We start from the raw sequence: 25,035 nt of genomic DNA on the forward strand, positions 1-25,035 counted from the left end.
AAATAGCATTTCATTCTCCTTTCAGCAATATGCTGTACAATGCCATCTTCCTTCTGTGGTTTACTATCTATAATGACCATGCTTATTAAAATGTGAAAAAAAATTAGGGTTTTATTTATTTATTTATTTAGGTAGGTTGTGGGGCTTGAACTCTGGGCCTGGGCGCTGTCCCTGAGCTCTTCAGCTCAACCACTTGAGCCACAGCGCCACTTCCAGTTTTCAGATGGTTTATTAGAGATAAGAGTTTCACGGATTTTTCTGCCTGGGCTGGCTTTGAACCACGATCTTCAGAGCTCAGCCTCCTAAGTAGCTAGGATTACAGGCATGAGCCACCAGCGCCTGGCAAAAGATTTTATTTTTAATATCCACAGGACAGTATATTGGAAACAAACTTTACAACTTCGGGCAGGGAGAGGGGGGCGGATAGGAGTGTGGGAGCTGGGGGAGAGAGGGGATAGTGGGACAATAACAAGGAAAGGAAGGGGTAACAATGATCTACAAGTAATGTACTCATTGCCTTACTCATGTAACTGTAACCCCCACATACAACATCTTTACAATAAAATGAAATTTTAAAAAATCATACTGAACTTTCTCTGTAACTGAGCATGGAAAAATGCATGTATCTTTTTATATATCTTTCTGCATGTATATCATTTTCCTAACATTTCACTGTTTATTTAACTTGTATTTTTACTGTATTCTTGGTGTTTTGTTTCTTAAATTGAAGCACATTGCATCCATGAGCATAACATGTTAACATGCTGTTAACATAGAAACTAATGTATGAGTTCATTTTAGATGAGGTTGTTCACAAAACGCAAAGAGAAACCTCAGAATTCAGTTTTGTGACTTTATTGAAACAGGTAACATATGTGAGAAACACATCTTCTGAGCAGGAAGAAGTAGTAGAAGCACTGAGAGAGGAGATAAGAATGATGAGCCATCTGAATCATCCAAACATCATTAGGATGTTGGGAGCCACATGTGAAAAGAGCAATTACAATCTCTTCATTGAATGGATGGCAGGTATGCTGGTGTTTGAAATTGTCAATAGTAGTATGTGGATTTGGCTTTCTGCTACCCAGTTTAGAAAAACAATTTAAAAAAATATTTGGATTTCTAAAAGCAAATTATTCTTCTAGCATACTAGTATAAACTAAAAATTGTCCTTAAATATAGTAAAATACTTCCTCTACCTGTTAAATCTTTCCCATTTCTTTTTATTGGGGGGGGGGGGAGTTGTAATACTGGAGATTGCATTTTAAATAGTTTATAAGAATTTTTTAGAGGGCTGGGAAGGTGGCTCAGTGGTAGAGTGCTTGGCTTGTATGCATGAGGCCCTGGGTTCGATTCCTCAGCACCACATAAGCAGAAAAAGCCAGAAGTGGAGCTGTAGCTCAAGTAGTAGAGTGCTAGCTTTGAGCTGAAGAGCTGACAGACAGCACCCAGGCCCGAATTTCAGGCCCCATGACCGACAAAAAAAAAGAATTTTTTTTTTTTTTGGTCATGTATAAGATCCCATATTTTCCCAAATGGCTCTCACTATGTAGACAGATTTAAGACGCATTTTCACATGATATAATAATAAAAATTGCCAGCAGCCATGGCTCATGCCTATAATCCAAGATAACCATGATCAAGGCAGCCTGGGCAGGAAAGCCCATGAGACTCTTACCTTCAGTAAACTGTTCAGAAAGAGCTATAAGTGGTGCTGTGGTTCAAATGGTAGAACACTAGCCTTCAGCAAAGAAGCTCAGGGGTAAAGCCCAGGCCCAGAGTTCAAACCCCAGGACTGGCAAAAAAAAAAAAATTAATAAACTAATTAATTATCTTAACAAAGTAAGCATAATGGGGCATAGTTGTAATCCCAGCACTCGGAAGGCTGAGGCTTGAGGATCAAGAGTTTGTCCATCTTGGGTACATAGGGATACCGTCTCAAAAAATAAAAATTAAATTAAGGTATAATGCAAAAACCTTACTAAGATAAACTAGCACTGCCCCAAGGACTTGAACAAGGACTAAGTTTGATTTTATTTTTTTTGTATGCAGTATATGCAATAAAATAAATGATTCAGTATATGATGGATAAAGTTTTATTGAGTTTTTTAGATTCATGTTATTTAAGAGTAAATTTCTGTTTACCCTTAGTTGTTAAGTCCATGTACTTGTGGAAGATCTTTATAGGTTGACTATTATAAACCCTTTTAAATAGAGCTTGTTGAATTTGACTTATCCCAGTCAGAGCTAGTACATGTAGGATATAAAACCTAACTCTAGGCCTTCTAGATCCTCCCCGTATTCTTTACCTTTTGCTAAGTTACCTGTTGGCATTGTTTACTTTTGTCAATAATAAAAGTATTTTGTTTGTTTTAATTGAAAAGACAAAGGAGTGAAATATTCCAATAAGAATTGTTAACTTTTAGAGCTGGGAAGGTGGTTCAGTGGTAGAGCGCTTGCCTTGCATGCATGAGGCCCTGGGTCGATTCCTCAGCACCACATAAGCAAAAAGAAAAAAGCCGGAAGTGGCACTGTGGCTCAAGTGGTAGAGTGCTAGCCTTGAGCTGAAGAGCTGAGGGACAGCGCCCAGGCCCAGAGTTCAGGTCCCATGACTGGACCCAAAAAAAAACAACAAACAAACAGACAAAAAAGAATTGTTAACTTTTAAAGCTTTTGAAAGTCAAGACTCTGGTGAACTAATTTCATGAATGCTCTGTAAAAATGTCTCCTAGCCATGCACCAGTGGCTCACGCCTGCAATCCTAGCTACTCAGGAGGCTGAGATCTGAGGATCACAGTTCAAAGCCTGCCCAGGCAGGAAAGTCTGTGAGTCTGGTATCTCCAATAAACCACTAGAAAACCAGAAATGGAGCTGTGGCTCAAGCGGTAGAGCGCTTGCCTTGAGCTTTGTAGGTACCTATAGGTGTGCACCATGCTCATCTTCTGATTGATAAATTTTTCCATGATACAGGAAATCATTTTTACTTCTAAAGTAGAATTCAGCATTTCAAATACAAATTCAAGCGCAGGTAATACAATTTAAGATACAAGCTATCTCAATTTTGACCCAAGCTGAGGATACCTAGTACTGTTTGTATTTGATCTTTCAGGAGGATCTGTAGCTCATCTCCTGAGTAAATATGGAGCTTTCAAAGAATCTGTGGTTATTAACTATACTGAACAGTTACTTCGTGGTCTTTCATATCTGCATGAAAATCAGATCATTCACAGAGATGTCAAAGGTAAGAATTCTTTTAATTATTTTCTAGTGACAAAAAATGTAATTTTAAAAACTTAAATTTGGTTGAGAGTTCCTAATTTTAAACTACAGTATTATTTCCTTGAAAAGTTCAAGCCACTAGAACTAAAAGGACCCTTAAGCATATTAATCTGCCTTTCTTACTTTATAGAGCAGTGTATTCAATAGAACAAAGCCTGTGACTTTCCTGCAGTATTACCACTATTTGATAGCAAAAAGTGTTAGGCCAGGTCTCCACTAATTCCATAACTTGCCTTCATGAAGTTACTGACTCCCTATTCCTGATTTTATTGGAGTAATTGAGCTACCATAAATTTTGTTAAGAAAAAGTCTTGTCAAATCTTTTGCAGTTCAGTTTATTTTTATTAGGGATAACTTTGGTTTTCTGTCATTATTTTCTTTAGCTAGTACTTGACATAGTATATTGAAGCAAACAGTGTTAGAGGATTAGGGTTTTTTTAAGCTTTTAATTATGAAATGAATGTTTGAGCTGGTCTAGATTAAGGAGTTTCAACAAAATTTTGTCTTAATGTGTAAAATTGGAATTTTGAGATTTTGTTGAAAATCATTATATTGACGGTTTCAGTAGTTACTCTCTATATGCCTTATGACTTTGCTTTTCAGATTTTGCCTGAAGTATAGGTATTACCTGCACTAGAGACCTGCCCATCATTAGCAGTGATGAAAAGAACTGAGAAGATAGTAGCTTTCTCTGAACTTTTAATATGTGGCCCACTTCTTCCTTCATCATTGCCCGGTCTCATAAGTGGAACTTTACTAGGTTTTAGTCTTCCTTATTTTTTTTTTAACATACAAGATTATTTGCTATTTCTGTTGACAGGTGCCAATTTGCTAATTGACAGCACAGGTCAGAGGCTGAGAATTGCAGACTTTGGAGCGGCAGCCAGGTTGGCATCAAAAGGAACTGGTGCAGGAGAGTTTCAGGGACAGTTACTTGGGACAATTGCATTTATGGCACCTGAGGTGAGAAGTAGCTTTGAATAGGAAAAAGAAAATATCTTGAGTTCCCTGTGACATCATTGTACCAAATTATATCACAGTGGTATCAAGTATGTGATTACAAATTGTCTGTGGTTATAAAATTAGCTTTCATAGTATCCTACATTTCAAACCCTTATTCCTAGCTTTCCCATCCTCATCTTGATAAAATTCTAAAAGTTGTGTTTTGTTTTGTTAGTACTAGGATTCCAACTCAGTGCTTCTCACTTGCTGAGCAGGTGCTCTTCCACCGACCCATGCCTCCCTTTAAAAGATAGTTTTAAAAGATTTGCTGAGGGACTGGGAAGGTGGCTCAGTGGTAGAGCACTTGCCTTGCATGCATGAGGCCCTGGGTTTGATTCCTCAGCATCACGTAAGAAAAAGAAAAAAAGCCGGAAGTGGCACTGTGGCTCAAGTGGTAGAGCACTAGCCTTGAGCTGAAGAGCTAAGGGACAGGGCTCAGGGTTCAAGCCCCACAACAGGACCCCTCCCCCCCAAAAAAAAGATTTGCTGAAAGGCTACTTCTTGCAAAGAACTGTGGAGTAGTTTACAGTAGTTTTATAGTAAACCCAAAAGACACATAATAGAAATATTTAAAATGTACCTTGTAGGATGGGCACTGGTGACTCACACCTATAAATCCTAGATACTCAGTACGCTGAGATCTGAGGATCACAGCCCAGACAGGAAAGTCTGTGACACTCTTATCTCCAATAAACTTCCAAAAAAAAAACTGGAAGTGGAGCTGTGGCTCAAGTAGTAGAGTACTACTTGAGTAGTAGAGCAAAAAAGCTCAGGGACCCTGGCCCTTTTGTCCAAGCCCACATACTGGCACACAGGTGCACGCATACACACACATGCACATGCACATGCACACACAATTTGCTTGTTTTTCTAAAGGAGGTGAGCCCCTAAAGGGAGGCTTTGTCAGCACTGGAAGTTTAACAAAACCTTGCTCCTATGAACTCTGCCCTCTCGTGTCCCTCGTTCTTCAAAGGGAATGCTTTCGAATTCTGTGATGTTTATTTTTATGTCACATGGGTAATTAAGATTCTTAAAGAGATATAGGGCCTTCCAAATAATTGCTGTTGATGCCATTGCTTTTTGTTTTGCTCTGAAGTAAAAAAAAATAGAATCTATAATTATTATAATTATAAGATGGCTTTCTCCTTTTTAAACAGTAATATTTTCAAATTAACTTTGCTTTATTTAGGTACTAAGAGGTCAACAATATGGCAGGAGCTGTGATGTGTGGAGTGTTGGCTGTGCTATTATAGAAATGGCTTGTGCAAAACCGCCTTGGAATGCAGAAAAACATTCCAATCATCTTGCTTTGATATTTAAGGTAATTGTGAAATAAAATTTACTTCTCTGTGCTGAAATTTGGCAGGAGTCAAATTTTTGTGTGTTCTTCTTATCAACTTAGCATAAGCTGTCTATCTTGAAATAAATAAATGTGTAATCTCCAGAAATTTATACAGCATTGTTACTGCTTGTGGCATTTGCAGACAGTTCTCACCATTCCAAGTAGTTTACAGTCTATAAACCCCTTAAAACCACTAAATTAGCAAATACTGAATCATTGCTTATGGGTTGTATGTATGTATCTATCTTTCTATAAACATACATATATGTACATGCTTTGTATATTTTACACAATTCAGAAATTCCTTTAAAGCAGTTTTACTATTTTCTGTATTTGTTTGACACTATATACTAAATCTTGTACTTTGTGACAGCCCCCAAATCCACTATCTGCAGTTCCATTATAGAAAAGTGTAATTGGAGATGTTTAGCTTTTGAATGTACATGTGATTATGGTTATAAGCATGGGCTTGGACTCATACAGAAATCTCACATTTTCTCTCTTGTAAGAAGAGTGTAATAATAGCCCCTACTTCCTGGATATGGCTTCAACAGGATTATCTGTGGGCCCCTCCCCTGCCAGGTCTCCTTCATTTCTCTCCACACATAACTTGCTCAGTCACTTCTCTTAACAGTCATTCATTTGCATTAATGCTCTCTTGCTCCATGTTTCCATATTTCCCATGGTTCAGATTCTGACTTCCATGAAGGCTCACAGGCCAGTGCTGTACTCTACCTGGGTGTTGCCTTACCCATAGCTACTATTTCCCTATTACTCTGAATGCATGCCTGCATCTGATACTTCCTCTTATGAAGTCTCCTAGTTGGGTTCCTGTCTTACCTCTGAGATCCATTCATGTCTGGCTCAGTTTTGTTCCTTTCAAAGTCTGTACAGAAGTTGTTTGATAAATACTCATGACTAGGATCAGTTTGAAAGTTTACTCTTTCAAAGTTTGGTGAAATCCTGGAAATAAATAGAAATGAGTTTCAAATTGGCACTGTCCATTTTTAACAGATTATCATTGCATTCTAATTCATAAGTAGAGGTCAAAAACATTACAATGTAGTCTTTTCTGTTTCCTTAGCTTCTAGTAAATAGTTTGAGGTCTTTGGAGAAAAATGATAGGACATAGCTTTTCCAACACTTAAATACCCCATTTCTGGTAGTTTAACATAGTATACCACCTTTTTTTGAGAGAATGAGCAGGTACTGTGTACCAAAAGTATAAATATACCTACCCTTTGACTCATCGTGCCCATAGTTAATCTCCTGCAGAAAATTGCCACGATCAGGATTATTCATTACTGTTGACTATGGTATCCAAAAACTGAACTAAACCTGACTACCCAGCAATGAGCAGTAATTAAGTTGTTCACACTATTAAAACTATGTGTAAATTGGTAAGAGGAATGTAAAGGTATTGGTGTTAATTTAGAAAGTATGACCAGCTATATTAATAGGTGAAAAGGGCAATGTTTATAAAGTGATTCTAATAGACGTAAAAATAATCTAAGGTGTGCATTAGATTTTAGTGTACATATGGGCCTTTTTTTTCCTGTGAAGGAAATATAAGAATTTGTTTGCATTGATAACATTTGGGAACAGTAAAAAGAATGTCATTTTTTCATTTTTCCTCTTGTGATATATAAGATGTATCAACTGAATCTTAGTATAGGATTATAGAACTTTTAGAATTTATCTTTATATCATGTTGCATTTTTAACCCAAAGCATTCATGAAATTACTAAGGGAAGGTCATATGATGAGAAGTAAGCAGGTGAATTAAAATTTACATTCATACCCATTATCAAAAAAGTTACTTCTTCATGGTGTTTGATACATAGTGTTTAAATTAAGATTTATACAATATGGAAGAATACAATTAATACTGTACGCAGGAACATACTAATGGGTCATATGATAGTCTCCTGGACTTTCACATCTAAAGTCTGTGGACAGCATCAATACTCTGGCTTTTTCTCTTGCAGATTGCTAGTGCAACCACTGCTCCATCAATTCCTTCACATCTGTCTCCTGGTTTACGTGATGTAGCACTGCGTTGTTTAGAACTTCAACCTCAGGACAGACCTCCATCAAGAGAGCTACTAAAGCATCCAGTCTTCCGTACTACATGGTAGCCAATTATATGAATAAACTCTTAATAGAGACAGAATGCTTAACAAGAAAGAAAAAACTTGTGGGGAACCACATTGCTAATCTGCTGGCCTTCATGCCACTGAGCAGCTATGAAGAAGGCCAGTAGAAAACCCTTACCTAAGTATGTGATTGACAAATCATGATCTGTACCTAAGCTCAGTATGCAAAAGTCCACAATTTGTGCAGAAACTGTAAACAGTGCCTTTCAAAGAACTGGCCCTAGGTAAACAGGAAAGCAATGAAGTTTGCATGGCTAAGTAACAGAACCATTGTGTTTTTGGAGCACTTTTTCAGCAATATTAGCGGCTGAGGGGCTCAGGATCTATTTTAATGTATCAGTTATTCTTCCATTTCATATAATGATCACAAACGGGGTTCGGCAATTCCGTTTTTGATATTGGTGTTGTCCATTGTGGGGTGTTTTTGTTTGTTTTTGTCACTGGCTGTAAAAATCAGTATCTGCCTCTTTTAAGTCAGACTATGAGTAGCAGTAAATATAAATATATATACACACATCTACATATATACATGTGTGCATATGTATATATGCATACATGTATGTATACGTGTGCATAGTGCATACACATGTGTGCATGTGTGCGTATTATATGTGCACATACATAAATGCGTATGTGTATGTGTATATATATTTAAAAGTTGATAATGTCTTTATGACCCACAATTGACCTTTTTTTTGTTGTTTTCAAATACGAGACAGTTGTGGATCATTGTGCATTTTACTGTTGGCCCATTCATTTCGGGGTTTTTTTGAAATTATGGTTCTGTATTTTCATTTCACCTTTATTTAAGTGTTTAATATTCAGGGAAAGGCAGTCTCTTCAAGCCAGAAAAATAATAATAGTACAAGGTATGAACTAGAGTTTATTGAGTATCTTGCTTTTGCAAGAGATTTTAAATACTGGTTTAAGTTTGTTTTAAAGTGGAATATGATTAAGTACTGCCTGAATTAGTTCCTGCTCTTATTGTGCAGGTTAAATATAAGTTCATTGAAAACCATCTGTTTTTTTTAAATGTAACTTCAACCAAGAGCATGATTACATTGAAATTTTAATTTTTTTAAATGTTTCAGTGTCTCTTGCTAAACTGTAGGAAACTTCACACCATTAAAGTCTTACTCTGTATGTACCAATACATCATTCACCATTACCATTGACTGTACCATAACTACTGTTTTCCTTCTACCATGCATCTTATTTGTATAGTAGGCCTGGCTAATAAGAAAAAATTAACGTAATTATTCAACTTTAAATTATTAGTGACTAAGCAGTAAATTTGCTTTGAACTTAAAAAAATGTTCAGAAACAAAAGTGCAGATGAATTCCATTTACCTAATTTCTTGTATTTCATTTAGTGGCTTTAGTCTGGAGTTGGATTCAGATGCATGGAATCTTGAAGGAAAATGGTACCTCTTTTAGTGTGTGTGTGTGTGTGTGTGTGTGTGTGTGTGTGTGTGTGTGTGTGTGTGTGTGTGTGTGTGTGTGTGTGTGTGTGTGTGTGTGTGTGTGTGTGTGTGTGTGTGTGTGTGTGTGTGCGTGCGCGCATGCACATGTGTGCATGTGTGTGCCTTTTAAATCAAGTACTGATTAACTATTAAATACAACTTTGAGATGTTTAAGTTTTAACTCTTCAGAAGCCAGTGTGAAATAGAATTGGTTATTCTCAAAGACTCAGGATAAACTAAATAAGCTATATAGAGTACATTTAAAATGTACAACACAAATTGGAAGTAAAATAAGTTACAGGTAAGTTTACAAGTCTATATTGCATATAATTTTTAAAAAGCAGTTTGTTTTTATGTGAATGTGTTTCTTAATGAAATTTTACATTCCTTTGTTTTGGAAGATTGGCAATATTTGAAGAGTTAAAAATAGAACAGAAATGTGAAGTTTGTTAGCTCTAAATGTATTGTACTTGACTTTATTTTCTTTTTTAACTAGAATTTTCACAATTCTAATAAGATTGTTTCCAAGTCTCCCATGTGCAAGCTTTAAAGGATATATTCTTGCCATTTTATGTACTGGAAAATCATTGGTCAGATTAATACTGTGTCTGACAGAAATGTAAACTGTATAAACTGAGGAACCTCAGCTAATCAGTATTACTTTGTAGTTACCATGCCCACCACATTTCAAACTCAAACTGTCTGTAGATGTCAAAATCCATTGTGTTTGAGTTTGTTTGCAGTTCCCTCAGCTTGCTGGTAATTGTGGTTTTTGTTTTTTCAATGCAAATGTGATGTAATATTCTTTATTTTCTTTGGATCAAAGCTGGACTGAAATTTGTATTGTGTAATTATTTTTGTGTTCTTAATGTTATTTGGTACTCAAGATGTAAATAACGTCTACTGCTGTTTATTCCAGTTTCTACTACCTCAGGTGTCCTATAGATTTTTCTTCTACCAAAGTTCACTTTCACAATGAAATTATATTTGCTGTGTGACTATGATTCCTAAGACTTCCAGGGCTTAAGGGCTAACTTCTATTAGCACCTTACTGTGTAAGCAAATGTTAAAAAAAAAAAAAAATCTGGGTTAAGAAAATTTGGCTTAAATGTATCCTTTGTTATTTTAAATATATCAAGATATTTTAATTAAAATTTTTACCCCATTGAACCAATTTTATAGTATTTGTACCTATTTTGGTGTTTTGTCTTTATAGTAAATAAAAGTTTTTAACAAAGTTGTAAGCTTTGATTTTTTGAAATTTTATAAGAATAAAGGTATAATAACAGGACAATTCTTTTGTAGTCTTCATCTAATGACCCTCATCTGGTTTCTCCAGCTGCCCCATTTTGTCTTTATAGCAAGTGGATCAGAGTGAATCACATGGTGTTGTCATTTTTGATTAGCATCAATCAAGAACTGTTCTTTAGTTCTTCCCTTTTTTTTTTAAGTACAGTTTATTGCTTTATAGAAACTCCATTTGAGTTTAGTGCTTCCTAGAATCTAGTGCTGACTAGATTCAGAACATGTAATTTCATGTGGCTGTAATCCTAGCTACTCAAGAGGCTGAGATCTGAGGATCATGGTTCAAAGCCAGCCTAGACAGGAATGTCTGTGAGACTCTTATCTCCAGAAAACCACCAGAAGTGTCGCTGTGGCTCAAGGGTAGAGCACTTTCCTTTGGCTGATGAGCTCAGGGACATTGCCTAGGCCCAGAGTTCAAGACCCATGACCAGGAAAAAAAAAAAAAAAAAAAAAAGAATGCTTTAGCCGGGCACCAGTGGCTCATGCCTGTAATCCTAGCTACTCAGGAGGCTGAAATCTAAGGATCACAGTTCAAAGCCAGTCCAAACAGTAGAAAGTTTGTGACTCTTATCTCCAGTAAACCACTCAGAAAAACCAGAAATGGTGCTGAGGATAAAGTGCTAGGGTGCTAACCTTGAGTTGAAGAGCTCAGGGACAGTGCCCAGGCCAAGTTCAAGCCCTACAACTGACCAAAAAAAACATGTAGTTTCAGCTGGAGCATCACATAGGTGATGCTTAGGACATGATGACAAGAGGAATATAGTCCTGTCCCAGTTCTGGTATTATTTACTGTGATCATCACTTTATTTTTTCCTCTACACTTAATATATAAAATATCCTGTGGAAACACTACTTTGGGATGACATAAATATTTTATTCCTGATGTTAGCTCGCTGCTCTTAGCTTTCTCCCTTGATTAGTATGCTTGGTAGTTGCCAGATGGTGAATTTTTTCATGTCCCTCATTCCTCCTATATTAATTGGCATTTTCCTCTTGGGAAGAGATTTCTCTCATTTAACATATCTCATCCTGTATTTGCTCAAGTGGTCCCAGATTTGACCAATAAGTAAGAGTTTCTGAGAGTTTCTATGTCCTTAGCCAACTACTATTTTTCTAGAACATATTTGTATTTTCAGCCCAACTTGTAACATTTGTCTGCTACCATCCTTGGATCAGCCTTTTTTTTACTTCTTTCTTCCTTTGATGAAAACTGTCTTTCAAATCCAACTTCTACTTCTATCATGAATTATGTACCTCATTAATATGTATAACTTTATGGTTTTATGTCAGTTTAAAAAAATGAAATATTCCATTAACTGAAAAGAATAAGTGGGACAAATGGAAAACAAATAGGAAAAAGTTAGACCCAAATCCAATGATCACGTTAAATGTTATTCATGTAAAAAAAAAAAAAACTAACAATAAAATCTAAGATCTCACTGCTACTGGATGTCACTGCACCCAGGCCTTACCAACAAAAATTATGCATGTATATACACAATTTTGTGCACATAGATAATGGCATGTAAGCCTAAATGCATACACCTGCATATAAATATACCATGTATGAGTATTTTTTCCTTTATAATTAAGGAACATATTAAGTTCATACCAATCTTCCAATTTGATCAAAAACTAACAGGATTCATTCAAGTTTTCCCACTTTGCACATGAGTTAACATTTCAGCATATACTGGCTTATTTTAGTTCCTCTTTCTCTATTCTCTTTGTAACCAATCTTGATCCCTGCCCTGCTTTCCAGCTTTCTCGGTTTTGCAGACTCCCAGTCCTGGACTCATCACTGCAACCTCACTGAGGCATTTTGATGCTTTTCTTTGTACCTAAACTGAGGATTGAAATCAGGACCAGTTAGTTGGCTTTTTCATTCATAGATGGCCTCCAGTTTCTGTTTTTGTTTTGGTTTGGCTTATGCAACTTTATTAAAGAAAAACCAGTCACTAGCAGAGCTAGTTGTACCCATCTATTAACAACTTGCATCATTTATTCAGTTCTGTTGGAAGATAGGCTGACTAATAACGCCAACCTTCCTAACAATTTAAATGTGAATTAGAAAATGTTTTGGAGCTCTCAGTCCCATACTGAACTTGAGTTGGAAGAAGCAAGTCCAGTCTCAAAATGGAGAGCATGATCCAAAGGAACCAGAGCAACTGAGGAAGCTGTTTATTGGTCTGAGCTCTGAAATTACAGATGATACTTAAAGAAAACATTTTGAGAAGTGGGGCACACTCACAGATTGTGGTAATAAGAAAAAAAGTTCCAGGGGCTTCAGTTTTGTGATTTACTCTTGAAGAGGTAGATGCAGCAATGTGTGCTAGACCCTACAAGGTTGATAAGCATGTTGTAGAATCAGAGTGGTTTCTAGAGGATTCTATGAAACCAGGAGCCCATCTAATAGTGAAAAAAATGGGTGGTAGTATTAAAAAAGATACAGTAGAATATACCTTGAGATACTTCTTTGAAAAATATGACAAGATTGAAACCATGGAAGTTATGGAAGACAGTGGAAAAAAGATTTGCTTTTGTAACTTTTGATGATCATGATACAGTTGATAAAATTGTTCAGAAATATCACACTGTTAATGGGCCTAATTGTGAAGTGAAAAGGGCCCTTCTTCAATAAGAGGTGCAGTCTGTTGGATCACAAAGAGGTCATGCAAGTGGATCTGGCAACTTTATGGGTCGTAGAGGAAACTTTGGAGATAGTAGAAATAATTTGAGATGTAGTAGAAACTCTAGCCTTCTGCCTAGTGGCAGAGCAGTCCTTACTTACACACTGCAAGCTCCATCTGTCTCTCTTGGGGTTCCACTCAACCAGTCTGCATTCCACCACGTTACCCCTCAGTCAATGAGCTGAGCCTAAGAATAAGTATGTTGGGACATCTGCCCCATAATCCAAGCATCCACAGTGTTTTATCCCTCACTCAACCCAGGGGGCCCATAAACAGAACAGTGGGACTTGGTGTCCTGTCTGTTGGTTCCTAGGGAATATTTAATATCCTTTATAATACTTAAAACCTTTTTTCCATAACTAAGGCTCAGTAAATATATATTTACTGGATCATTATGGAGCATTTTTGTATATATTTCTAGTTAAGAATAATAAAAATGGGCTGGGAAGGTGGCTCAGTGGTAGAGTGCTTGCCTTGCATGCATGAGGCCCTGGGTTCGATTCCTCAGCACCACATAAGCAAAAAGAAAAAAAGCCGAAGTGGCGCTGTGGCTCAAGTGGTAGAGTGCTAGCCCTGAGCTGAAGAGCTGAGGGACAGTGCCCAGACCCAGAGTTCAGGCCCCACGACCGGACCCCCAAAAAAAAAAAAGAAAAAAAAAGAATAATAAAAATGCAGCATCTATAGACCACAGACATTATATATGATATATACATAATCCATGTGCATAGATTTAACTATAGCTTCTTAAAACATGGCAGATAACATTTTACTTGCTATTGTGTAAATTAAGTTTCTAAATCCTTTCAGCAGAATATGCATGTGTTGCTATAATAGTTTAAAATACATTTGACACAAAAATTTCATAGATGCTTTGTATAAGTGTTACTTAGAAAAATATTGGTACGAGGGGCTGGAAATGTGGCTTAGTGGTAGAGTGCTTGCTTAGCATGCATGAAGCCCTGAGTTTGATTCCACAGTACCACATAAACAGAAAAAGGCAGAAGTGGAGCTGTGGTTCAAGTAGTAGAGTGCTAGCCTTGAGTAAAAGCAGTTCAGGGACAGTGCCCAAGCCCTGAGTTCAAGCCCCAGGACTGGCAAAAAAAAAAAAAAAAAAATACTGGGTTGTAAGGTGAATCATCCCAGAAGTCACATTTTGGAATATGAAATATTGGAGTCTTTATTATACAATTAACAAGCTACAGGCAGCCCATTGTTACAAAGGCCTACAGCCTCCAAATATACATAACATGGCTAGGAAACATGCTGAAGAGGAAAGAAACAACAAAAACAATACCAACAAGCCAATTCAGCTTCAATGGAGAGCTGAATTGGGATGCCATGATGACTGGAGATGACCAAGAGACAGGACACAGGACACGATCACGGAAACACACATGGCATGGAGTCCTGGTTATTAGGCTGGTCCAGGCCTAAATGGATGGGTGCAGGGGGCAGATCCACAGGAAATTCCCAGTCCCAGGCACTGGACTGACAGATTCAATAACCTATCAGTCAAGTGCCCACCCTGCCTCCAGGGATCCAGGAATGCCATCACCTGGGAAGCAGGTGATGGGCAGGGGGTTTCCTTCCCCCGCATGAAGACAAGATGCCAAACCCTACAATCCACCATGTGGCCAATATGGCGCCGGCCAGACCTGACCTCCTTACTTCATTGGTACCATGTTATATCTGATAAAATATTTCTAGTCGCAAGAGTCTATACGAGTGATCAGCAGTAGTTAAAATTTAACTTTCAGTGAGCATAATAAAGATTATTGTTGATTTTGATTAATCATGAAAAAATAAAGGGAGTTCAGATATCTTTGATATGCTAATTTCATTTCCCTTAGATATATATCAAGTATTAGAACAGTAAATCATATCATGATTCTATTTTTAGGGTTGTCTTTTTTGCAGTGGTATAATTCAGAAGAGACAATCTAAAAACAGTAAGTTAAAAACATAGTCTGCCAGGGACCAGTGGCTCATGCCTAGAATCTTGCTGCTAAGGAGGCCGACAGCTAAGGATCGAGGTTTGTAGCCAGCTGAGGCAGAAAAGTCCATGAGACTCTTATCTCCAATTAACCACTAGAAAACTGGAAGTTGTGCTGTGGCTCAAAGTGGTAGAGCTTTATAGCCTTGAGAGAAAAATCTCATGGACAGCACCCAGGCCCTGAGTTCAAGCCCCTTGACAACCCAAAAAGTCCTATAAACAATAAACTCTCTCTTAATATTATAGTACACTAGTAGTCACAATCCAGGCTCATAACTGCCTTAAACCACACATTATAGCAATTAGAAAAATCCATACAACAACAATGCAATATTTCTACAGACTCCAGATAGTTCTACTTCAATAATGTGGAACAGGCTCCTTTCAGCGCAATGGCTTGGTCTAAGCCTGCACTCCAAATCTAGTTCTCTTACTGTAAGTTAAGTGATTTTGTAGTGTCTGGGGAAAAAAAGTAAGGTTTGGCACCCACACAAGCATTATACAATGGAGATTCTTCCAAAACCCCTGGCACCTCAACCATGGAAAGGCTAGTTTTCCTCACTCTGTTATTCCTGCCTCCAAGCTATTCCAAGCAGGAAGATGAAGCTCTTTACCCTCTACTTGAAACCTGAGCTTCATTTCAAATAGTGTAGTAGGGCAAGAATTCATACCCCAAACCAGATGTCATGGTCCATCCCTTCCGTAAGTTTATGAGCAATTCAGGGAATGAGAAGTGTTCTAGGTGTGTTTTCTGTGTTTATTCTAAAGGCATTAAAGACTTACTGTCTTACTTTGGACAGAGAAATGACCTATCATCTTTCCAAAAGAAAACATTCCTGGAAAGGATTTCTGTTCCTTCAAAGACTTCTTTTATAAAATAACACTTGAACCAGATGGCTATAATCCTAGTTACTTAGGAAGCTGAGATCTGAGGATTGTGGTTTGAAGCCAGCCCTGGCAGACAAATCTGAGATTCTTATCACAACTTAGCCATCAAAAAGCTAGGCGAGAAGGTATGGCTCAAGTGGTAGAGTGCTAGCTTTGAGTGAAAATCTAAGGAATAGCATCCAAGCTCTCAATACTGGCATACACACACACACACACACACACACACACACACACACACACACACACACACACACACACACGAAAAATAACACTTGATTGTGAGCTGCAACAGCAGACATCAGGCTCAGAATATTTTTTTTGGGGGGGGGGGTCCGGTCGTGGGGCCTGAACTCTGGGCCTGGGTGCTGTCCCTCAGCTCTTCAGCTTAAGGCTAGCACTCTACCACTTGAGCCACAGTGCCACTTCTGGCTTTTTTCTTTTTGCTTATGTGGTGCTGAGGAATCGAACCCAGGGCCTCATGAATACAAGACAAGCGCTCTACCACTGAGCCACCTTCCCAGCCCCCAGGCTCAGAATATTTTTAATAAATGAAAACATTTGGTTTTCTGTAAGAATGGTTTTAAAAACACCATTGTTGCTGGCACTGGTGCTCACACCTGTAATCCTAGCCACACAGGAAGCTGACCTCTGAACACTGAAGTTCAAAGCCAGTCTGGGCAGTTAAATTTGGGAGATTCTTATCTCCAATTAACTACCAAAAAGCCAGAAATGGAGCTGTAGTTCAAAATAGTAGAACACTAGCTAGCCTTGAGCACAAAAGCTCAGGGGCAATGTGCACACCCTGAGTTCAAGCCCCAGGACTAGCAAAAAAAAAAAAAAAAAAGCCAGTTGTTGAGATAAATCTGCAAAAGTATAAATGATTACCTCATAAGCAAATAGCTTTCAGAGAGTGAGAATTAATGCTGAGACCTGTGTTCTTAGGAAGCCATACACACACCTGTGAGCATGTACTATGTCATTAGCCACTGCCTGTAAAGCTGAAGGAGAGCAATGCTTTCGATTAATCAATAGTGTCAAACAAGCAGAAACTTCCTATAATGAAAAAGAAAACTCAAGTATTTCATTTTTGTAACTTTGTATTGATATAATAAAGGTGATGTATAGAGGAGTTACCATTACATAAACCAGGTAAAGGGTACTTTCTTTTTGGACAATGTGACCCCTTCCCTTGCTCAGATTTCACTTTTTTTGAAGATTCAGTATTGATGCTGCTGTCAAAATAAGACATAAATAAACACAAAAAATAGTTTATATGGCAGAGGAAGAAAAACAAAATGTGAGAATAAGTGTTACAAATTAAACTTCAGTAAAGAGTAAACCAGAGGAAATACTGGCTTGTTCACTGGAAGTCTTTTTGAACTCCTTGAGAACTACAGATATGGACCTATCAACAGAGCCAAAGAGGGCATCTAAGGACAGCCAGGAACTATTGCAGAGACCCCAGCTTCTTTTTTTTTTTTCAATACACGTTTTACGATCCATTCTCAAAGTCCAATCTGTGTTTAACATTTTTAAGTTCAGCTATATGAAAGCATAGAAGTACAGTGGACGTCCATATTTTATTGCAATGTACCTTTTTCCAAATTATGTTGCTCCATTAATTTTCTAAATCCATAGGTGTGAAGACAAGACTTCCATACTTTCTGAGAAACTATGCTTTTCCTTATATCAACGGCCTTCAGACTCTTAAGGATCTAATGCTGGGACCTAGAATGAGACATTGACCATTGGCCATCAGTCCCTAGGTCCTGCTTGCATTCCTGTCTCTTCAAAAACTTCTCACTCACACCACCCTTCTCTGGGCAGGGCTTCATGGATAAGTGCAGGAGCTTCTTCCCATCCCTCTGGTATTCTGCCCCTCAAATGACTTTCTCTTTACAGAAAAGGTGAAATCTGGAATCACTGGCATCAATGGGTTCATGACTCAATAAAACTTTACTAGCTGGGCAGGGCACCAGTGGTTCACGCCTGTAATCCTAGCTACTCAGGTACTCAGGAGGCTGAGATCTGAGGATCACGATTCAAAGCCAGCCTGGGAAAGAAAAGTCTGTGAGACTCTTATCTCCAATAAACCACTCAGCAAACTGGAAGTGGTGCTGTGGTTCAAGTGGTAGAGAGCTAGCCTTGAGCTGAAGAGCTGAGGGACAGCGACCAGGCCCAAGTCAACTACGACTAACAAAAAGAAAAAAGAAAAAAAAAACCTAGCTGGATTTGCAAGCCTGAGTTACTCTCCTTAGGAGCATTTTCACAACAAGCAGATAGACAGTGGTAGCCATTACAGCCATGTTTCTACATTAGGCCCCACAGAAGAGAATGCGTGGACTATAGACATGATGTTGTATCTCTACTTCAGGTGCAGCTTATAGCCTGTGCCATCACAAATGTTCTGGAACAGAGGTGAAAGTCAACTTTTGTTTTCTGGGATCTGGAGTCCAATGTCAGGCTGAAGACTCATCTTATTGTACTACTGACTTGGAGTGAATACCAGCAAAGATGGCCAGGAAGACCTCCCTCTCCTTCAGTTTCTCCCTTGGCAACATGGTGATGAAAATCGAGATAGAAAAGCAAGTTGCCTAGTATCAAAGTCTAGCTGGAGACCTCCTCTTACTCCTGTGGTGCTTAGTCCTACTGTGCTCACCCCCCAGCATGATAGAAAGCATGATGGAAAAGTAGGTTCCTATCATGCATACTTGAGCAAGCATCTTAAAGAACCGAGGAAAGCAAAAGATGAAATAAGAATAGTCTAGAAGTAGGCAGCCCAGGGATGAAATATTAGGCTTATGATATCATCAGTGTTTCCAAGATTTATCTACTTCACTCTCCTCAGCATGAGGTTTTCTTTATGTACCTTTTCCTTAGGTACCTTTAAGCCCCACCTCAGTATCCAGGAAAGAAAAAGAATAAAAAGGTGCCTCTATCAGGAAAACACAAACCTTCCTAAAACCCTTTGTAACTTTTCATTTATATCTCATTCAGACAGAGCCACCTGTATAGGAGTCTGAGAAAAATGGACATCATAAAGTCAGCCTTAACAGTATCCACCATAATGAGTAGCTATGAGTAAGTGTGCAAGATTACTCAAGTAGAGTGTGTTTAATGAGAAAAAAAATGGCCAGGACAAGACCTTGTTAAAGACAAAGATTTAAGACATAGCAGAAAGGAAGTCAAACAGTAGATGTTATTTAGAAAGCTGGGAAAGGATGGAATCAGGGATATCATGAGAGGAGGAAAAGTTTTAAAGAAAGTGAAAATACATTTTTGCTATGCGGCAAAATGAGAGAGAAAGGAGGAGAAAAGGGGGAAGAAGAAAAGGAAGAGGAAGGGAGGAAGGAAGGGAGGAAGAAAGAAAAAGTCAGTAATTTCAAAAGGTATAAATATCAAGATAAGGACTGTTTCTCTGTGTTAAGTTGTATCAGGAATTTTTGTTGTTGTAAGGAAAACTTGAATAACACAAGGATTTCATCTGACCATTTTATTTATTTTCTCTCTCCCTTGCCCCCCAGTTAAACACTAGTAGTTCAACCTGCACTAACTAAACACCAGTAGAACAATTATTTGGGCAATAATGCAATATCCAGAAGAGGGCAACAGAGTAAAACTCTGATTTAAGAGTGCCCTCAAAATTTTCAAAATCAAACTTAACCTCACCCCCTTCCTCAGGAATAGAAATCTTAGTGTTCTCCTTAGAAACTCAAAGCAATAACTGAGAATTTCGTTTTTCAGGTCTAGATTTGATGTTTATCACCTAAAAAAAAAATCTCTATTATCTGACTCCCTTCTAATGGTCTGAAAAAAAGGAGAACCATATGAAGACATGTGATGTCTCCTTTCATGCCCTCCTATTCTCAGGACCACTTCCCTCCCAGCCATCTGGTCATCTACCATCCACTCATCCATCCATCCATACAGCCTGCCAATTACTGATCTTTGGAGCACTGCAGACTATTTCTAACAATGTCATGCCAAAAAGCAACAACAACAACAACAAAAACAAACAAACTTCAACTACCTGCTGCCTACTTTAAATTCCAAAGGGTTCCCAATAGACTGACCTTACTTTGCCTAAAATTTTATTTCCCATTGTTCCTAACAAAAATTTTGTTCTCCTATTGTTTTGTCCTTGCTGTCTGAACTCACTGTGTTTCATCTCACCTCTACAAATTTGCTCATACTACTGGTTCTAACACTTCGGGGTCTCAAAATTAGTTCAAAACTGCTGCCAGTGGCCCTTAAGGTATCTATAACCAGTTGTATATTACACAAATCTATGGACACCATGCACACTAGAACTACTAAATTTATGCATCTATTACAATTAAGTTCCAGTAGATGGCAGTAAAATGTCTAGAGGAAAAGGAAGCTTTTCCTAATTTACACAAAAACTAGTGGAGACCATTTTCCTCCTTTTTATGCAATGTTAGGTTTTTCTGCACAAAACGACTTTAAAATAGTGTGTGTCTAATTTCATCAATGTGCAGCATATAACTATAATTCATGAAATGGATATTAGCTTTAGTATCTGATGAAATACCGTGTCACACACACCCTTCTCAAAATTTTTAATCACAATACACAATTCTCAAAAATCTGTCTTTAGATGGATGCAGGTAGCTCACTCCTGAAATCCTATTACTTAGGAGGCTGAAACTTAGGATTCTTGTCCAAAACCAGCCTAGGTTGAAAAGTGATGCTAGTGGTACAGCAGCCAGCTTTTAGTAAAAAGAGAGAGGGGAAAAAAAAGCCAAGAGTACAAGGCCTTGAGTTTAAGCCTCAGTACCAGCACACATATGCATACATGTGCACATACTTCTTTTGTCTGTTATACTTTTTTATAAGGCTTGAGGTGCAGCTCAGTGATACAACATATACTGTGCATGTGCAAAGCCCTGGATTTAACCCTTAGTAAAGATATGCATGCCACGCATTCACACACATGCACACACACACACACCTGACTCTAAAATTTTTCAAGTGCTCCTAAGTAACTTCTGTTTATGTAGATTTTATATGTGGACATTTACTGTGTCAATATTAAAATTAATTAATTTTAAAATACTTATGTGTTAAACCATTAAAAAATGAGAAACCACTTATTATATGCTAAAATAGATAATATATCTTTATGAAAAATAACTATATTCCTTTCCCCCTAAAAAAGTGAAATTAGCATTTCTAAAATATTTCCAAATAAAATTTCTGTACCCTGTGAAAAGTAAGAGTAAAGACAAATAAGCTATTAGTCCCATTATGAAAATAATTTTGACCTTACAGATCCCAGAAAAAATCATAAATTAATCATGTCCAAGTATAATTATTTGTCTTTTTACTATCCATTGGATTAACTTGTAGAATTCTATATATATTACATATGTTTACAGTTATCACAAGTAAGAGAAACCACACAGCCTGTTTTGGGGGGGGTCTGGCTTACTTCACTTGATATAATTTTTTTTCAACCTAATACTCAAAGTAATTTTTTAAACCATGAAACAGATCTTATCCCTAAGTTTAAACTTTCCATGGTTTCCTACCGTATTAAGGATCTCAACTCCTCATGAGGATTTATGGGATCTGGCATCCTCTCTTTTTCCATGGCTTCACCTTTCCTCTTTCCCTTACTTAAGATACCAGTCACACTGGCCTTCTTTCCATGCTTCTTGTCAACCTCATCCAGTGCCTTTGCATTTCCTAGTCAGATACTCCCCAAACAGGTCTCAGGTTTTGTGATTCCTTGTCAATTTAGGCATGGCTAATAGTAATTCATGTCATCACCTTATCCAACATTCCAAATAAGTTGGGCATAATGTACAACACCTGGAATCCCAGCTACAAGAAAGGTAAATGTTACCATAGCTAAGATATGGAACCAACCCAGATGCCTCAGTAGATGAATGGATCAAAAAAATGTGGTATATATACAATGGATCTCTATGCTTCTATCAGAAAGAATGGCATCACCCCATTCATAAGGAATGGAAAGACTTGGAAAAAATATTAAGTGAAGTAAGCCAGACACAAAGAAACACAGGCTCCTTTGCTTCCCTCATCTCTAATAATTAGTATGTCTAGGATAGTCCTACAAGAGGACCACAATAGCTCAATAGCTATGTACATATGACCATATAAAATGATGCTAATTGACATGAACTCCAATATGGAAACAAGAGGGATTTTTGCTTTTTTTGTTGTTTTTGTTGTATGTACTGTGTGAAGTTTTTTCTTTTATTTTCCTTTTATTTTCCTTTGGTTTGTGCACTGTTGTCACTGTTTTTTATTTTGGTACCCTGTGTCTTCTATATACATTTGTCTGATCTGCCTCACAAAATGGTGAGAAGGACAAAGGGTGAACCAATCCAACAGCGATACTCACAAGACACTATGTTGGAAATGAACTTTACAACTTGGGGGGGCGGGGGAGGGAAAGTACAAGAAAACAAGGGAAGGGGGTAACACTGTTTGACAAGAAATGTACTCATTACCTTATGTATGTAACTGTAACCCCTCTATACACCACCTTTACAATAAAATAAAACAAAAAGAAAAGGAAATGTAGGATAATAGCAGTCTGAGACCACCCAAGCAGAAATCTTAAGAGACCCTATCAATAAAACAAGTAAAATCAACAAGAACAACAAAAAGGGTGGAATTATGGCTCAAATTGTAAAGCACCTGCCTTCAAGCATGAAGTCCTCAGTTTAATCCCTAATACAAATAAATAAATTCTAATTGATTACATTTAAAAATTCTTGGAAAGCCAAAAACAACTTTATAAACCACATAAAATAAATCTACCAGAAAATTACAGTAAATATTAAACTTGAAGGTGAAACCTTGCAATGGAAGAAGGAAGCATATTTTTTATAAACATGGGGAGATTTTCAAGATTTTTGAGAAATAAAAAAATTGAAGGTAGGGCTGGGAAGGTGGCTCAGTGGTAGAGCGCTTGCCTTGCATGCCTGAGTCCCTGGGTTCGATTCCTCAGCACCACATAAGCAAAAAGAAAAAAGCCAGAAGTGGCGCTGCGGCTCAAGTGGTAGAGCACTAGCCTTGAGCTGAAGAGCTGAGGGACAGTGCCCAGGCCCTGAGTTCAGGCCCCACAACTGGACCAAAAAAAAAAAAAAAAATTGAAGGTATTATACAGTAGTATCCACAGGATTAGACAATGGTATACAAATGTACAGAAATAAGGCTTGCAGAAAACACATTAGTCTAATAAATGCTGAGGAGAGATGGTGAAGACCAAGTGGATTAGTGGAAGTACAGATGATAGGGTTTGATTAAAATAAACTTTTAACTTTATTTCCTGTTTCCATTTGTCCCTATGTTCTATCCTTATGAATTTATTAGCTAATTAACATTAATTTTAATAGTAAAATCACTAAAACTATATACCAAAACAGTTTTAGTCTTTAGGATTTTTTTGTTGGTCGTGGGGCTTGAACTCTGGGCCTGAGCACTGTCCCTGAGCTCTTTAGCTCAAGGTGAGCCCTCAACCTCTTGAGCCACAGCACCACAGCCACTAGAGCCACAGAGCCACAGCCACTAGCTTTTTCTGCTTATGTGGTGCTGAGGAATCAAAACCAGGGCCTCATGTATGCAAGGCAAGCACTCTACCACTGAGCCACTTTCCCAGCCTGTTTTAGTTTTTAATGATAGTCAGGGATCTGATTCGTTTTTCTGGTTTAAGTTTAGAGATCATAAAGATATTTTCTTCATATTCCATTTACTAATCCATCTTGGAGCTGAACTGATTAATCCATTAGCAAATCAGATAAATCTTAACTATGCCAAGTTAACAAACACCATCTAAGGGAAAAGATTCTAGAACTGGCCAACATCCTACATGACGTGAAGAGTAAAATAAACTGACACTGGAAGATACTCTTCCATTCCTTTTCTTTTGGAATAAAACAAATCAGTCCTCTTACCCTTGGTGTCTGCTTTGATCTTCACTACAGTGAGCTGTTCAGCATGGACTTCAGCTTAGGATTCACTGTCACTCTCAGAAAAGAATAGGGAAGTCAACTTTCTACCCTGTGGAAATGGAAACACATTTCTTTCTTGGTAAACACTTGTGGATTTGAAGATGCTTAAAGAAGTCTTGCAGTTTGCCTTCATTAGTGCAGAGCACATGGGCAGCAAAGATGGCGCTGGGAGAGAATAGAGTGGGCAGAGCCCAATTCACCTTAAGATGTGCCTAACCACCCCCTGAAGGCTTAGGTGCAAGATAGGGTGTAACCTTGACAGTGACTGGTTCCTCTTCCTCCCTTGCCATGCCACCCGCCCTTTTTGGCTTTCAAAAGAGCTGCTCTCTGTTAATAAATGAGTTTTCTACCTGCTGGATTTGGCTCCCCGCTGTATCTGATTGTCTCCCGGGCTGAGGGAGGCTGGGGACCGGGCAAGCGCAGCACTTACCTTTCCTCGGACCCCATCCGTCTTTCGAGGGACGGAATAAGACCCAACACATTAGAAATGAGTTTTATCCTCTGGTTGCATGAGAGTGAGTGTATGTGCGTGTGTGTGTGTGTGTGTGTGTGTGTGTGTGTGTCTGTCTGTCTGTCTGTCTGTCTGTGTCTGTGTCTGTGTGAAGGAGGCAAATTGTAAAAATATTTCCAAATTTCACCTGTAGAGGGATCATTTCACGCTTCATTCAATGAGGCCAGAGTTACTTCATCAAGAGACACTGCAAGAAAATTAGTCACCGAAATTTCTCACGAACATAGACACAAAACTTCTAAACAAAAATTTACCAAGGGAATTCATTAACACGATGATAATATATCATGATCCCAGTAACAGCAGATCAATGGTTATTTGGGGCTATCCAGAGGGGTTGGATGGAAGGCAATCAGAAGGGGCCTTTGGGGAGTGATAGATATATTCACTATCTCCATTA

General features: G+C 38.0%; 1 protein-coding gene and 1 long non-coding RNA gene across 3 annotated transcripts in view; one reads left to right on the forward strand and one right to left on the reverse strand.

The window, feature by feature from the left end:
* Positions 1 to 10,479, forward strand: part of Map3k1 (mitogen-activated protein kinase kinase kinase 1) — a 70,594-nt gene extending 60,115 nt beyond the window's left edge. For both annotated transcript variants that reach the window (XM_070041197.1, XM_070041198.1), the window contains exons 16-20: positions 867 to 1,029; positions 3,110 to 3,241; positions 4,100 to 4,242; positions 5,471 to 5,602; positions 7,612 to 10,479. In XM_070041197.1, the coding sequence (XP_069897298.1) occupies positions 867 to 1,029; positions 3,110 to 3,241; positions 4,100 to 4,242; positions 5,471 to 5,602; positions 7,612 to 7,761 (720 nt within the window). In that variant the 3' untranslated portion in view covers positions 7,762 to 10,479. The remainder of the gene's footprint in view (positions 1 to 866; positions 1,030 to 3,109; positions 3,242 to 4,099; positions 4,243 to 5,470; positions 5,603 to 7,611) is intronic.
* On the reverse strand, positions 19 to 24,186 carry LOC138840799 (uncharacterized). The gene is made up of 3 exons (XR_011376223.1): positions 24,068 to 24,186; positions 6,464 to 6,586; positions 19 to 339 (listed from the first exon to the last, which is right to left on the reverse strand). It is a non-coding gene; the product is annotated as an uncharacterized lncRNA (long non-coding RNA).
* Positions 24,187 to 25,035: the final 849 nt, after the last annotated feature.

The sequence above is a fragment of the Dipodomys merriami genome, unplaced genomic scaffold (genome assembly GCF_024711535.1).
Source record: "Dipodomys merriami isolate MVZ:Mamm:240054 unplaced genomic scaffold, mDipMer1.0.p SCAF_30, whole genome shotgun sequence".
Lineage (NCBI taxonomy): Eukaryota > Metazoa > Chordata > Mammalia > Rodentia > Heteromyidae > Dipodomys > Dipodomys merriami.